Below are 12587 nucleotides of genomic sequence, written 5' to 3'. Positions count from 1 at the left end.
AACCTAGGACCCAAATGGAAAAGACAGCGAACACGGCTTCATGACGAAGCAAAGCCCACGATCCAGGACATAAAGATGGTCCACCGAGATACTTATTTTCCTTGCTCAAGTCATGTAGTACAAATGCAGTGACATCTACTCTCCCTAGGATATATGCCAATCTTCATCTAGCCTCTTCACTGCACACTCTTTACAGATAAATTACGATACCCAATTGTCCAAACACATTACGTGAAAAAGAAGAAAACCATAGTTCATTGGAGGGCAAGGCATGTACTGATTGTATAACAATCTTCATCGGAAAGTACATAAAAGACTTCCCAGCCTTATGATCAGTTTGTGGCAGCTACAGTACACAGATACTGAATCAGCATGACCAAGAAGCTCTATGAAAACAATCCATAACAAGTCCGAAGTAGAAACATCTAATCCAGCAACAAGAAAAAAAAACTAACAAAGAGAGAACCCAAAACTGGCTATGCACCTATGTTGCTAGCATTGTGAGCAGCATTATTGCAATGTTGCCAAGTTAATCCATGCATGAACACAGAAGGGTATCTTTCTTTTTTTCTTTTCTTTTTTTTCTTCTTTTTTTTGGTTTCAGAGGACATGTTGACTATATATATATCATGCACAGGTGTTCATTTAATTGTCTATGTGCTTGGCCTTCCTGTGTGAGCACCGCACTTGAGGTCTTGTGAATACATAAATGGCTAATAATCTGGGATGGATGCAAAGGTGTACCCTGGTGCTCCTCTCCAGGAATAGTAAGCAACTCGGGTCACGTAATAGCCTGAAAACACATTAACAGCAGCAGGGTGAAAATCACACAGCCATTAAAAGAATGGAAGATAATTTCAAAGTTTTGTGGGCTGCGACAACTGAGCACAGGTTCCACTTGCACATAGGAACCAAACATGGAGAACAGGAAAATTTTGTTTCAAAGGAAAGGGAGTATTGTTTCCCTATGAATGTCAATGGAGGAAAAATTCAATAGAAAATGTCAAATATCAGTACTAGTCAGAAATTAACAAATGGAGTAATTGTTAAGACACGCTGCAGTAAAATTACATAACTGTTAACTTAGAAGACATATAGCTCAAATGCTTAACTACCAGTAACAAATATACAGATACTTCAAGAAAACCATGTCTGCCTCATCTGCAGCAGAGAAGGCACAATATGGAAAGAAAATACAGAATAACTGAAGTTGCTTGTGGTGACATACCGGGAAGGAAAGCAAGCACACCCAGGAATAAGAGGCCATATGCCTGAGAATCATCACCCTCCACGTGACTTGTGAATATAAAATATGACAGGGAGAGGAGTAAAATCCCTATGAGGAGGAGAAAAAGTGCTAGGGCAATTGACTTCCATGGAATTTTCCTATGAGATTTTGGAGTATATGTGAACCGTAGATTATCTCTGTCCTCTGTAGGAAGAGATGAATATTGAACATGGCGTCTGGTTGGCATTACAGGATCTGCATCAGAAACGCATTCAGAAACTAGTAGTCGCTATAGATAACAGAATAGAACAAAGACATGTAGGATCACACAATAGAGGTAGAAACTTTAGAGTCCTTTTAGTCTCCGATCTATGGAAGATAACATCAACAACTTAAAGATCTCAAGTCATGAGCTTAAAAGACTGAGTACAGAGTTAAACTTGGATGTATGAATGTATCAGTGACATCTAGTTAGTCGTACACTCGTACTACATATGCTGTCATTCTAAACAAAGAGTTGAAATCTAAATGATTTTAAGAATGAATAGAAAGAATTTCATAGGCTGGCAACTTATAGTAAATTCTTTTGCGTTTCTCCTAGAAAAATGAGAACCCACGGGGAATGATGGCTTTGGTTGAAAGAAACTAGAGGGAAATTGAATGCAACCTCAACCACAAAACAATATGAGTATAAACAGCGACAGTGTGACTGGGCCTCAGTTCTCTAGTATTTACAGTGCAGAAAATCATATGAATGTTGACATTACATGCCTTCAAAAAGGGCATGTGTACTACTGCAAGCAGCTCTGAATTATCACTCAGTTAGCAATTGGCTACAATTATATGATACAGTTGTCCTAATTAGTTTCCAATTACCACTGCAGCACAAAATAGAAGATTAAAACTTGATGGAAATGCCACCCACTCAACTAGCGTTCGTCCTAACCCTGACAAATTCTTGGGCAGTTCTCACGTACGCGCATCCACATGTTTGCACTGCACCTGCAGCACTCTTGATTACTAAGAATGCGCCCCCCCCCCCCCTCGCCCCTCCGGGCCGGGTTCTTGCTACTTGATTCCACCGGCTTTGCGTCGAACGAGCAAACCACAGGCGCGGTGGACGCGAATGGCAGATCGGGCGATACGTCGAACATCATGCGTGCGGGTGGTGGATGGGGGTGGGGGTGGGCGTTTATCCCTTATACCTGGTGCACGGCGGGCGCGGAGTCGGGGAGGGGAGGTGTTGCCGAGGGGACTGCGCCGATCTGGACGCCGCGTTGGAGGAGGCCGGAGTTGTCGGCCTGACGAGACAAAATCGCGGTGCCTGAAAATGGCGACCGCGTCCCGGCCGCGCAGGGAGGAGGCCGCGAGGGGAAGGCTCTGCGGCAATCCGTTGCTGGCGCACGAATCGTCAAGCAGGATCGACAGTTGCAGCTGGTTCTCGCTTCTCACCAGTTCTGTTTTGTAACTGAATCCGAGACTCGAGTTTCTGATGATGCTCTCCACCAAATTGCGTTACCAAATAAAGTAGTATGTCAAAATGTTATGTTTTCATACAGTTGTTTCATCAGTTCACCGCCCTCGTGGGTAGCAATAACCCCAATCCATAGCCGTCGAGCACAGAGCTGCGATCGATCCATCCTCATCTCAGGATCATAGGTCACCAATGATCCATTTTCATTTGTCAGATTCTCCTCTTCTTTTCCTATTTCCAGATACAACACTACTATAAATTTCATGTCATAACACCATTTTTATCTAAGTAACATGTTATTTAATCATAATTAAATTATTATAAATTTTGCATCAAGGATAACCAAGCAGGTAACTGGTCCGGCCCGGTTCCGGTTTGGGCCGGTACCAAACCGGCCTAAATTCAAAATTCAAATTTGAATTCAAAAAATAAAAAAAATCCCAAAAAATTCCTAAAAATACTTAAAGGTGCAACGAATCTAATGGTGTCAAATTTTCTCAAAAATTCGTTCATTTAGTATAGTTTGCGGGGATTTGAAGTTAAACAAAAAAATGTGCATATAAAAGTATACAAATATAATGTAAAAGTAGTACAAAAGAGGGTTGGAGGATTCATTTAGACTAAAATATGTTATACAAATATTTATTTAATATACTTTACGGGCATTTGAATTTAAACAAAAAAAATTTGAATTTGGCCGGTTACCAGTCAAACCGGCCGGTAAGCCGGTCGGAACCGATTGAACATGCAATTTTGAATTTGACCGGTTTCCACCGGTTTTCGGTCAAACCGGTCCGGTAAACCGCTACTGGACCGTGTCGGTTTGACCGGACCGATCAGTTTATTTAACCTTGTGACCAAGGCCTATCAGCGTCCAGCGGATATGAATCATTAGGCGCGGCAAATAACCCTCTAAATTTGCACATAAATTATCCAATTGTATTATTATTAAAGTTAAAGTAATCCTAAAGTTGAATATAAATTGTATAATTATAATAAATAATAAAATATTAAATGCATCAATATAAAAATTCTAAATTACTATTTCTACTATTATTAGTATATTATTATATTATTATTTATATAAAAATATTATGTGTTACCATGTATTCATGTACGAAGAAACAGATAAGAATACCGATTAACAAATAAATAGTTCAGTTAAATATATATCAAACACATATAGAGATGTGATACAAAATAAAATTCATTCCAATTAGATAATAATAAATATGTATTTTAGAGTACGTGTTAGAATATTTAATAGACGAAAGAGAATGTGAGATAGATAATTATAATTAAAATTCACTTTTATATTATTCTAATTAGCTCGTGCGGATGCACGATTTGATAGGCTAGTAACAACGAACACACATCCAAAAATCATTAGCTTTGGAGATCACATTACATTAGCAAACAAACGGAAACATGGCGTAGCACTAAGCGCCCACAACGTCGTTCGTGGTGAGCTGCATTTTATTAAGGTGGTGTTTGGGGACACTCCACTCCACTCTACTTCATCAAATTTAGCTCTAGTTTACAAAAATTTGTCCAAATATTTCAACCTACTCTACTCCACTCCACCAAATACTCGCTCTACTCCACAAAAAATCTGGACACTCCACTAAAAATCTGGAGCACCTTAACAAAACTTGGATCTGGTACTGCCATAGGTTACAATGCCCTCCATACCGGTTCGTGATGAGAAAAATAGGAAAGTCAACTACTCCCCCTGTCTCAAAATAAGCGCACCTTTGAAATTTGTCCCAAAATATTAATACATATAGGTCCGACGTACAGGTCACAGCAGCTACCAGCTGCAAGTTATGGAACCAACGAATGTTGTGCAACCCTGCTGCCATGTGGTTTTAAGTCTAGCCAGACTGTGTTAGGCATTGTTTAGTTTCCAAAAAATTTGCACAGTACCCATCAAATCGAATCTTCAGACATATGCATAGAGCATTAAATATAGTTAAAAAATAACTAATTATACCGTCTCACTGATTAGCACGAGCCGAATCTTTTAAACCTAATTAGTCCATAATTAGATATTATTTGTCAAGTAACAACGAAACGTGCTACAGTACCAAAACTCAAACTTTTTCACCAACTAAACACACCCTTAGTATTTTATTTGCATGCGAACTGTTACTGTATTGATGACTGTGAACTGAACTGAACATATGGCAGACACTTTTTAGGGCATTTTGGTAAAATACTCTGTTCGTTTGTCTTATCAGCCAACCAGCCAGCAGTACTGTTCTCTCATACTAAATCAACACCAGCCACTGAATACCAGCTAGTCAGCAGTACTGTTCTCTCATAACAAATCAGTACCAACCATCAGTCACAGCCAAACAAATAGGAATATAGCTGTACTAAGTTTGCTCATTTGAACCTATAGGTGCGCTTATTATGGAACGGAGGGAGTAGTTCCTTCCGCTGCCCTGCCGTCTCCACTGCCCTTCCCCGCTCAGATCCGGCAGGGCACCAACGGCCAGATGGTCGGGGAGGCTGCTTCACCCTGCCCGCGCCTGCTCTCTCGCCTGCGTGCATTGGAAGGAGGTCAACGCCAGCTGCCAGCACCGCCTCAGCCCGCCGGGGTGCGCCGCCTCCCACCTCCGCCCAGCCCGCCGGAGCGCGCCGCCGCCAGCGTCACGTCCGCCCGCAGGGGCGCGCTGCCTCCGCCCGCCGGCGCCAACGCCCACATCTGCTGCTAGTTCCCAGGGGAAGAGGAAGAAAGGAAGAGTGGATTGGGATTGTGTCGGGTGCCACAATTAGGGACACCGTAATTGTGGTACTAAGACCACTTTTAAAACACAAACTCCCGATAAGACGACTGAGCCCACGAAGGCCCACGGCCTACTTCTCCTAAAAAAGAAAGGGAAGGGCTCAAAGAAGCCCAGCATGCGGCCCATTCGCATCCCCCTCAAACCCGCGGGACGACCTCCGCCTCGCTCGAGGGTCCCTCTCAGACCCGCTGGGCAATCTCCGCCTCGCTTGAGGGTAGCGGATCTACCCTCGAGCGGGTGGCCAATCTCCGCCTCGCTCGAGGGCAGCGAATCTACCCTCGAGCAGGTGGCCAATCTCCGCCTCGCTCGAGGGCAGCGGATCTACCCTCGAGCGGGTGGCCAATCTCCGCCTCGCTCGAGGCCATCTCTCGGCATAAGGGACAAACGGCCCCGCCGCCCAACCGACCGCCGTACGAAGGCATTAAAGGCCAGCCATTCCACCACGGCTCAAAAGGCGGGCGGCGTCAGACTGCCACACCCGCAGTGGATGTGACCGGCGCCCCATTCACTGACCCCGGTCGCCGCTCAGCCACCCCGGTCGCTGTAGCAACACTGTGGGGCATTCAACGCGGCACAAGACAAGTTGGCGCCGCCCCCGTTACTGTTCTGCCGACACCCACCATCCAGACCATCTCCCGCTGGGGAAGGGGTCCGACGATGTCACATGTCCTTCCAAGAGGGGCATTCAGCACGCACGGGCAAGACCCCAGACCTCCCCCTTGTGGGGTCCGGGACTTCCACGCGCTCCCGGACCTTCTAATGTGCAGGCCCGCACTCCGACCGGGGGGTCCGGGACCGTCCCACGCCATTACTATCACCCGGACACTGCAGGACGGCCGCCGCCATCTCCGCAGGACCAAGGACGAAATCCAGGGCGACAGCGATGCGCACCGCCTTCCCACAGTGTACTTCCTTCAGTATTTGACCACTGTACCCGCGATTCAAGGGAGAACGACGACTTCTATACCCCCCCACTCATGTACACCGCCCCTCCTTACAACTATAAAAGGAGAGGGTGGGCTTTCTTTTTGCGCGGGCTGAGCCGATGCGATCTCCAATCCAAGGTTGGAAGCAGGTTCTCTGATTTTCCCCTCAGAGAACTCTCAGCACGACTGAGCACTCATCTCAACCAACTCCACCTCTAGTAGAGACTTGGGAGCTTCTCTCCCTCTCTCGCCTCGCTTGTATCCCCTACTACGAGCACTTCGGGTGCAAGATAATACAGTGCCCTCGCACACCCCTTTTGCTGGACGTACGGCCCCGCGGCCGGAACCAGGATAAACCGTGCGTTACTGTGTTGCCTCTTGCATCATCATCTGGGACGAGGAAACACGCAGCATTTACTAGTTGGGATCCGGACCCCCGGGTCAGGACGCCGACAGTTGGCGCGCCAGGTAGGGGAGCCGCGTGATATTTTCTCTCTTTTTCCCATTTGATCTCCACGAATGGCGAACAGATCCAACCCGTACCCTCTGGGTGTTTCAGATCCGTTTCCGGCGGGACGCGTGATCTCGTTCGGGAGTCTCGAGTTCAGGGCAACCGGCAACGGTTACCTCATGCAGCTCCTCTCCTCCGAACGCGACCCCATCGCTCCGACTACGCCAGCCCGGCGCAACAGCCGCTCGGGTCAGCATTCGCGACAAGCACGCGCGGAGCGGCGTCGTGCGGCACGCCACAACTCCCCCACGTGGGTTGAGGCTGGCATGCCGCAACTCATCATCGAGACGAACGGGGCTACCGTTTCGCCATCACGTGCCTCGGCATCATCTGTGCCGGCACCGTCATCCGCAGCAGCACTAGTGCCTCCCAGGGTGGGCTCGACCTCGCCTTCGCCCTTCCCCTTCGGGATGCACAACACTGCCGCTCGCACCTACGCCTCTTCGATCAGTACTAACTTCGCCGAGTATGAGGATCTGCCGGGTCATCATCTTCTGCCGGTCCGCAACCTCATCGCGTCGTCCCTCGACGAACCCTACCCCGAGACGGCGAGCTCGATCGCCGACGATGTCGACTTCTTCATGAACAACTTCGCGGCCGAGGAGGCCGAGGACTACTCCGAGGTTCGCGACCCCGCCGCTCTTCGCTCGTTCCAGCTGGCGACGGCTTACTGCCTCACCTGCTCCGAAGGCTCCAGCGAGGGGGATTTCGATCCTTCCCGGGAGTGCTTCATGGTGGACCTGGCGGACGAGCAGAACGACAACGCCCCAAGCAACGACGGGGACGCTGGGGCGGACGCGAGGGCAAAGCAACCGGCGAACCCCCCTGCAGCACCTTCCTCGTCAAGCTCGGCGGTGCGACAAGCTCAACTGGTGCAGCTCAACGAGCTTCAAGCCAAGCTCGACGAACAGCGTCAACAAACTCAGGAGCTATGCGCCGCACTCGAGCAGCAGTGTACCGCGCGCGGTACACATGCCCAGGCGGCGGGACGTGTTGCCCGGGAGCGCATCCTGGCCGACGACAACGTCAACAAAATTCGGAACTTCAAACGACCGGCGAAAAACTCATCGCTGCAGCTTACCTACTCCAAGCCATGCCCGAGCCATCGACGCCTTCGGGCCGCAACCTGCGCCGCGAGGCACAGGAGCTCATCGAGCAAGCTGCCGTGCAGCAGGCCGAGAGTTATGCATCTCGCATGCGCTCGAAGGCCCCGGAGCAGTGTGATGGGACTGCGCACCAGGACCGTGAGGTTTTTGTGCACACAACCCCAGCGGGGAAGGGCAAGGCAGCCGTAGCGCCCGGCGCGAGGGCACCCTCGGTGCACGAGCGCATCGGAAGAGTTCCCGTAAGGAATCGAATCCGTGATACTCGCGGGCACGCTGGCGACGGCGACGCCCGCAACGTCATCAACGGCAGGAGGTACACCCCTCGACGGGGTGGACGCTTCGATCCCGAGCACGACAGGGGCGAGTCACCGGAGCCTCCGGGCACCCGGGTGTTCAGCCGGGAGATCCGGACTGCGCCTTTTCCCCCGCGCTTCCGACAACCCAACACCCTTGTCAAATACTCGGGGCGAGACTGATCCTGCAGTCTGGCTCAACGACTACCGCATAGCGTGCCAGCTAGGCGGCGCGACGGAAGACGCGGTCATCATCCGCAACCTTCCTCTTCATCTTGTTGACGCCACACGAACGTGGCTCGAGCACTTGCCTGCTGATCAGATCTACAGCTGGGCCGACTTGGTCCATATCTTCGTGGGCAATTTCCAGGGCACGTACGTGCGTCCTGGGAACTCCTGGGACCTCAAAGGGTGTCGCCAGAAGCCCCGCGAGTCCCTGCGTGACTACGTGCGACGCTTCTCCAAGCAGTGCACCGAGCTCCCCAGCGTCACCCATGTCGAGGTCATCAACGCTTTCCTCGAGGGTACGACGTGCAGGAACTTGGTGCACGAGCTTGCGAGAAGCCGACCCGTTAACACCAATGAGTTGTTCGACGCTGCCACCAACTACGCCGCCGGCGAGGAGGCAGTTGGTGCCATCTTCGACGACAAATCGAGCAAGCGCAAGGACGATGCGCCCGCGGAGGGCGGCAACGTCAAGCTCAACGCCCCCGCCAAGAAACAGAAGCGGGGGAGGAAGGGAAAGAAGCCGGCCCCACCGAACCAGCGCGGGTCAGGGCAGGCAGAGGACTCCGAGGAGGCCTTCGCAGCCGCCCCAGACCGCAAAGGACCTCGAGGCCCCCCTCGAGGCGATGGTGGCCAGTTCGACGACATGCTTAAGAAGCCGTGCCCTTACCACAAGGGCCCGGTCAACCATACCCTCGAGCAGTGCGAGATGCTCAAGAAATACTACAACCGCATCGCGCATCGCGACGAGGACAAGAAGAAGGATGCTGGCGACAAGGGTGGAGATGACGAGTTCCCCCCAGTGGAGAATGCTTTCTTCATCTTTGGAGGAACGATGACGAATATGACTTCTCGGCAGCGCAAGCGTGAGCGCCGCGAAGTCTTTTCCGTCACCAAGGCCATGCCATCCTACCTCGACTGGTCGAAGGACACCATCGCCTTTGGCCGCGAGGACCACCCCGACTACGTCCCGCATCCGGGACGTTATCCGCTCGTTGTCGACCCCATCATCGGCAACACTCGCTTCTCCAAGGTGCTCATGGACGGAGGCAGCAGCCTCAACATCATGTACGCCCCCACCTTGGAGCTGATGGGGATTGGACTGGACAAGCTACGCCCCAGCAAGTCGCCATTCCACGGCGTCGCGCCGGGGAAGCGGGTCCAACCCCTCGGCCAGATCGATCTGCCCATCTGCTTCGGCACGGCAGCCAACTTCCGCAAGGAGGTGCTCACCTTTGAGGTGGTGGGGTTTCGAGGATCCTACCATGCCATCCTTGGTCGTCCTTGCTACGCCAAGTTCATGGCCGTCCCCAACTACACCTACCTCAAGCTCAAAATGCCGGGACCAAAGGGCGTCATCACCATCGGCTCTTCGTTCGAGCACGCCTACGAGTGCGAGGTCGAGTGCGTTGAGCGCGCGGAAGCTCAAGCGGAAGACGAGGCCCTTGCAGCCACCCTCGACAAAATGGCAAGCGAGGCCTTGGATTCCACGCACCGACATGCCGGGAGCTTCGAACCCGCCGAGGGTATCAAGAAGGTGCCCCTCGACCCGAGCCACCCCGACGGCAAGGCGTTGCAGATCAGCGCCACCCTCGACGACAAATAGGAAGTGGTGCTCGTCGATTTCCTCCGCGCCAACGCAGATATCTTTGCGTGGAGCCCCTCGGACATGCCTGGCATACCGAGGGAGGTCGCGGAGCACTCTCTTGATGTCCGACCCAACTCCAAGCCGGTGAAGCAACGCCTGCAACGCTTCGACGAGCTCAAGCGCCGGGCGATCGGCGAGGAGTTGCAGAAGCTTCTGGCGGCCGGATTCATCAAAGAGGTATTCCATCCCGAGTGGCTTGCTAATCCAGTATTAGTAAAGAAAAAGAGTGGAAATTGGAGGATGTGTGTGGATTACACTAGTCTAAATAAGACATGTCCGAAGGTGTAACACCCTAATTCAAATTTCAGTATTTAATAATAAATTTAATTGGTTTATTTAATTTTCTAAGGATTTAATTTGCTTAGCTTGCATTTAATCTAAAATTTTGTTCCTTAAGTAATTAAAATTTTATCATAGGTTTAATTTTGTTGTTGCATCATGCTGGAGCTTTGTTTTACTTGTTTGAGTGTTAGAGTGGAGTTCAAATCCAAGTTTGAATTCAACTAGTTTTGGTTGAGTGCTAGGGAGTTTGAATTCAAATTTGTTTGAATTCAAACTAGTTTGTTTGCAAAAGAAAAAGAGAAGAAATAGAAAAGGGGAGGAAACCCATAGCAGCCCAACCCCAGTTTCCAGCCGCGGCCCAACACTCGCGTCCGGCCCAGCCCGCACTCCTTTCCCTCCCTCACCCCTCTGCGCACGGGCCGTGGCCTGTCAGCCTGCGCAGCCCAGCAGCACCGCTCAGCCCGGCCCGCCTAGCGCACCGGCCCACTGTTCCCCATGCCGGCCCAGTCAACCCCGCCCGGCCTGCAGCCGCACTCGCCCGCGTCCCCGCCGCTGCTTCCGCTGACCAGCCGGGCCCACTTGCCAGCTTCGTCTCCTCCGCAGCGCAACGACCGCGCCCAATCCGCCGAGATCACCGGCGAGTTTCCCTTTGGGGCACGCCTCCCCAGGATCCCCGCCGGCCTTTAAATGGCACCCCCACGGCCTCCTGCTCCCCATCCTAAAGGCCAGCGCCGCCACCAGGAACCCTAACCGCACCACTACACCTAGCTCCGCGCCGCTCCGCCTCGCCGCGCCTCTGCTCCGCCGCGGCCGTGTTGCTCTGCTGCTCCCCAGCCTCACCTGAGTAGCGCAGCAGCTTTGCCTCTACGCCAGGAGCAACCTCGCGGCCACCTTCCTCGAGCACGGCACCTGCATCGTCGATTTCGAGCTCGTACCTCGCCGCGGGTGAGTCTCGCCGCAGCCGTTGTTCCTCGCCGCCGTTGACGTTACTGCCCGCCCTGACCCCCTTTCAACCTCGCAGCACGGCACCTCATCGTTTCTCGAGATCCAGGCGCACGGGAACGACCTGCAACCACTTCCTCCGCAAGCGCCGCCCAACGTCGCCGCCCGGACCTCGCCGCCGGTCATCTGCGCTGCGCAATCCGACCGCCCAAGCCCTTGGTGAGCTACACTCCAAACCCCTCCTTCCCTTGCGCCAGTTTCCGTAGCCCGTAGCCCTTGGCATCGCCCGGCACACTCGCTCCGGCGAGCACCTTCGCTGCAGCGCCGCCCCTCGCCGTAGCGAGCCACGCCCAGCCCCTAATCGGCCGTTTTGAGTGCCTAGGTGGTTTAGCCGCCCCGCGCACAAGCTCCACGACCAAACCGCAGCCCAAAATACCGCCTGTAGCGCCCAGGCCACCCTCTCCGACGAGCTGCCGGCGAAGCGCCGCCGCGGGGGCTCAAGTCCGGCGAGTCCCGCCGCCGCCCGCGCTCCCCTCTACCCTGGACCGCCAGATCTTGGATCAACGCACGCGATTAGATCCAAAGGCCATCAAACCCTAGCCATCCGATCCAGATCCAAACGCCCAGATTCAAAGGTACCGGTTCGGCCTGTCCCATTTGCTAAAGAGCCCCTGCACTTTAGTAGATTCAACCCGCGGTCCTATATAGTGTAAAAATATTTACTCTGAGGCCCAGATTTTAGCGCATAGCCCCCTGACCATTCTAGATTTAGTACCCGCAGTCCAGCCTTGGCGTTTTTACGAGTTAGACCCAAGAACTAAGGTTTAATTATGTTTAGGCCCTCGGTTTTATCAGAAAAGTCCCTGGAACCATGTTTTTCTTACAATTAAGCCCCTGAACCTTGTTTTAGGCCTAGTTTATGCGTTTTAGCTCCGTTTTAGGCGTTCTTTATGTCCACGCGATCGTTGTAACGCGTAGAATAGTTTTAGACTAGTTTAGTGTGCTGTTTTTATATATTGATGTACTGTTTCTTAATTTTTATTAATGTTTGCTGGTATGCTTATTGTTGTGCCTTGTTGTGGCCATGTGTTCGTGAGTAGACGCTGATCCATCTGAGGAGCCCCAGTGCCAAGATCCATCTTCAGAGCAGTTTGAGCAGC

General features: G+C 51.8%; 1 protein-coding gene across 1 annotated transcript; it reads right to left on the bottom strand.

Annotated features, from left to right (window-relative positions):
* Positions 1-65: 65 nt before the first annotated feature.
* Positions 66-2703, bottom strand: LOC120658638 (transmembrane protein 230-like). The gene is made up of 3 exons (XM_039936910.1): positions 2434-2703; positions 1229-1483; positions 66-793 (listed from the first exon to the last, which is right to left on the bottom strand). The coding sequence occupies exons 2-3, from the start codon at positions 1473-1475 to the stop codon at positions 714-716; spliced, it is 327 nt and encodes a 108-aa protein (XP_039792844.1). The 5' UTR covers positions 1476-1483; positions 2434-2703; the 3' UTR covers positions 66-713.
* Between the last annotated feature and the right edge of the window lie 9884 nt (positions 2704-12587).

Source organism: Panicum virgatum, chromosome 2N, assembly GCF_016808335.1.
Source record: "Panicum virgatum strain AP13 chromosome 2N, P.virgatum_v5, whole genome shotgun sequence".
In the NCBI taxonomy this organism is placed as follows: Eukaryota; Viridiplantae; Streptophyta; class Magnoliopsida; order Poales; family Poaceae; genus Panicum; species Panicum virgatum.
This window is presented reverse-complemented; position numbering and strand designations above follow the sequence as displayed.

Bases quoted from the DNA above. Each gene is read 5' to 3' on its own strand.
- LOC120658638 (XM_039936910.1), bottom strand. From the start codon at position 1,475: ATGCCAACCAGACGCCATGTTCAATATTCATCTCTTCCTACAGAGGAC. The intron at 794-1,228 runs GTATGTCACCAC...ATGTGTTTTCAG, and splicing joins TGTGCTTGCTTTCCTTCCCG to GCTATTACGTGACCCGAGTT.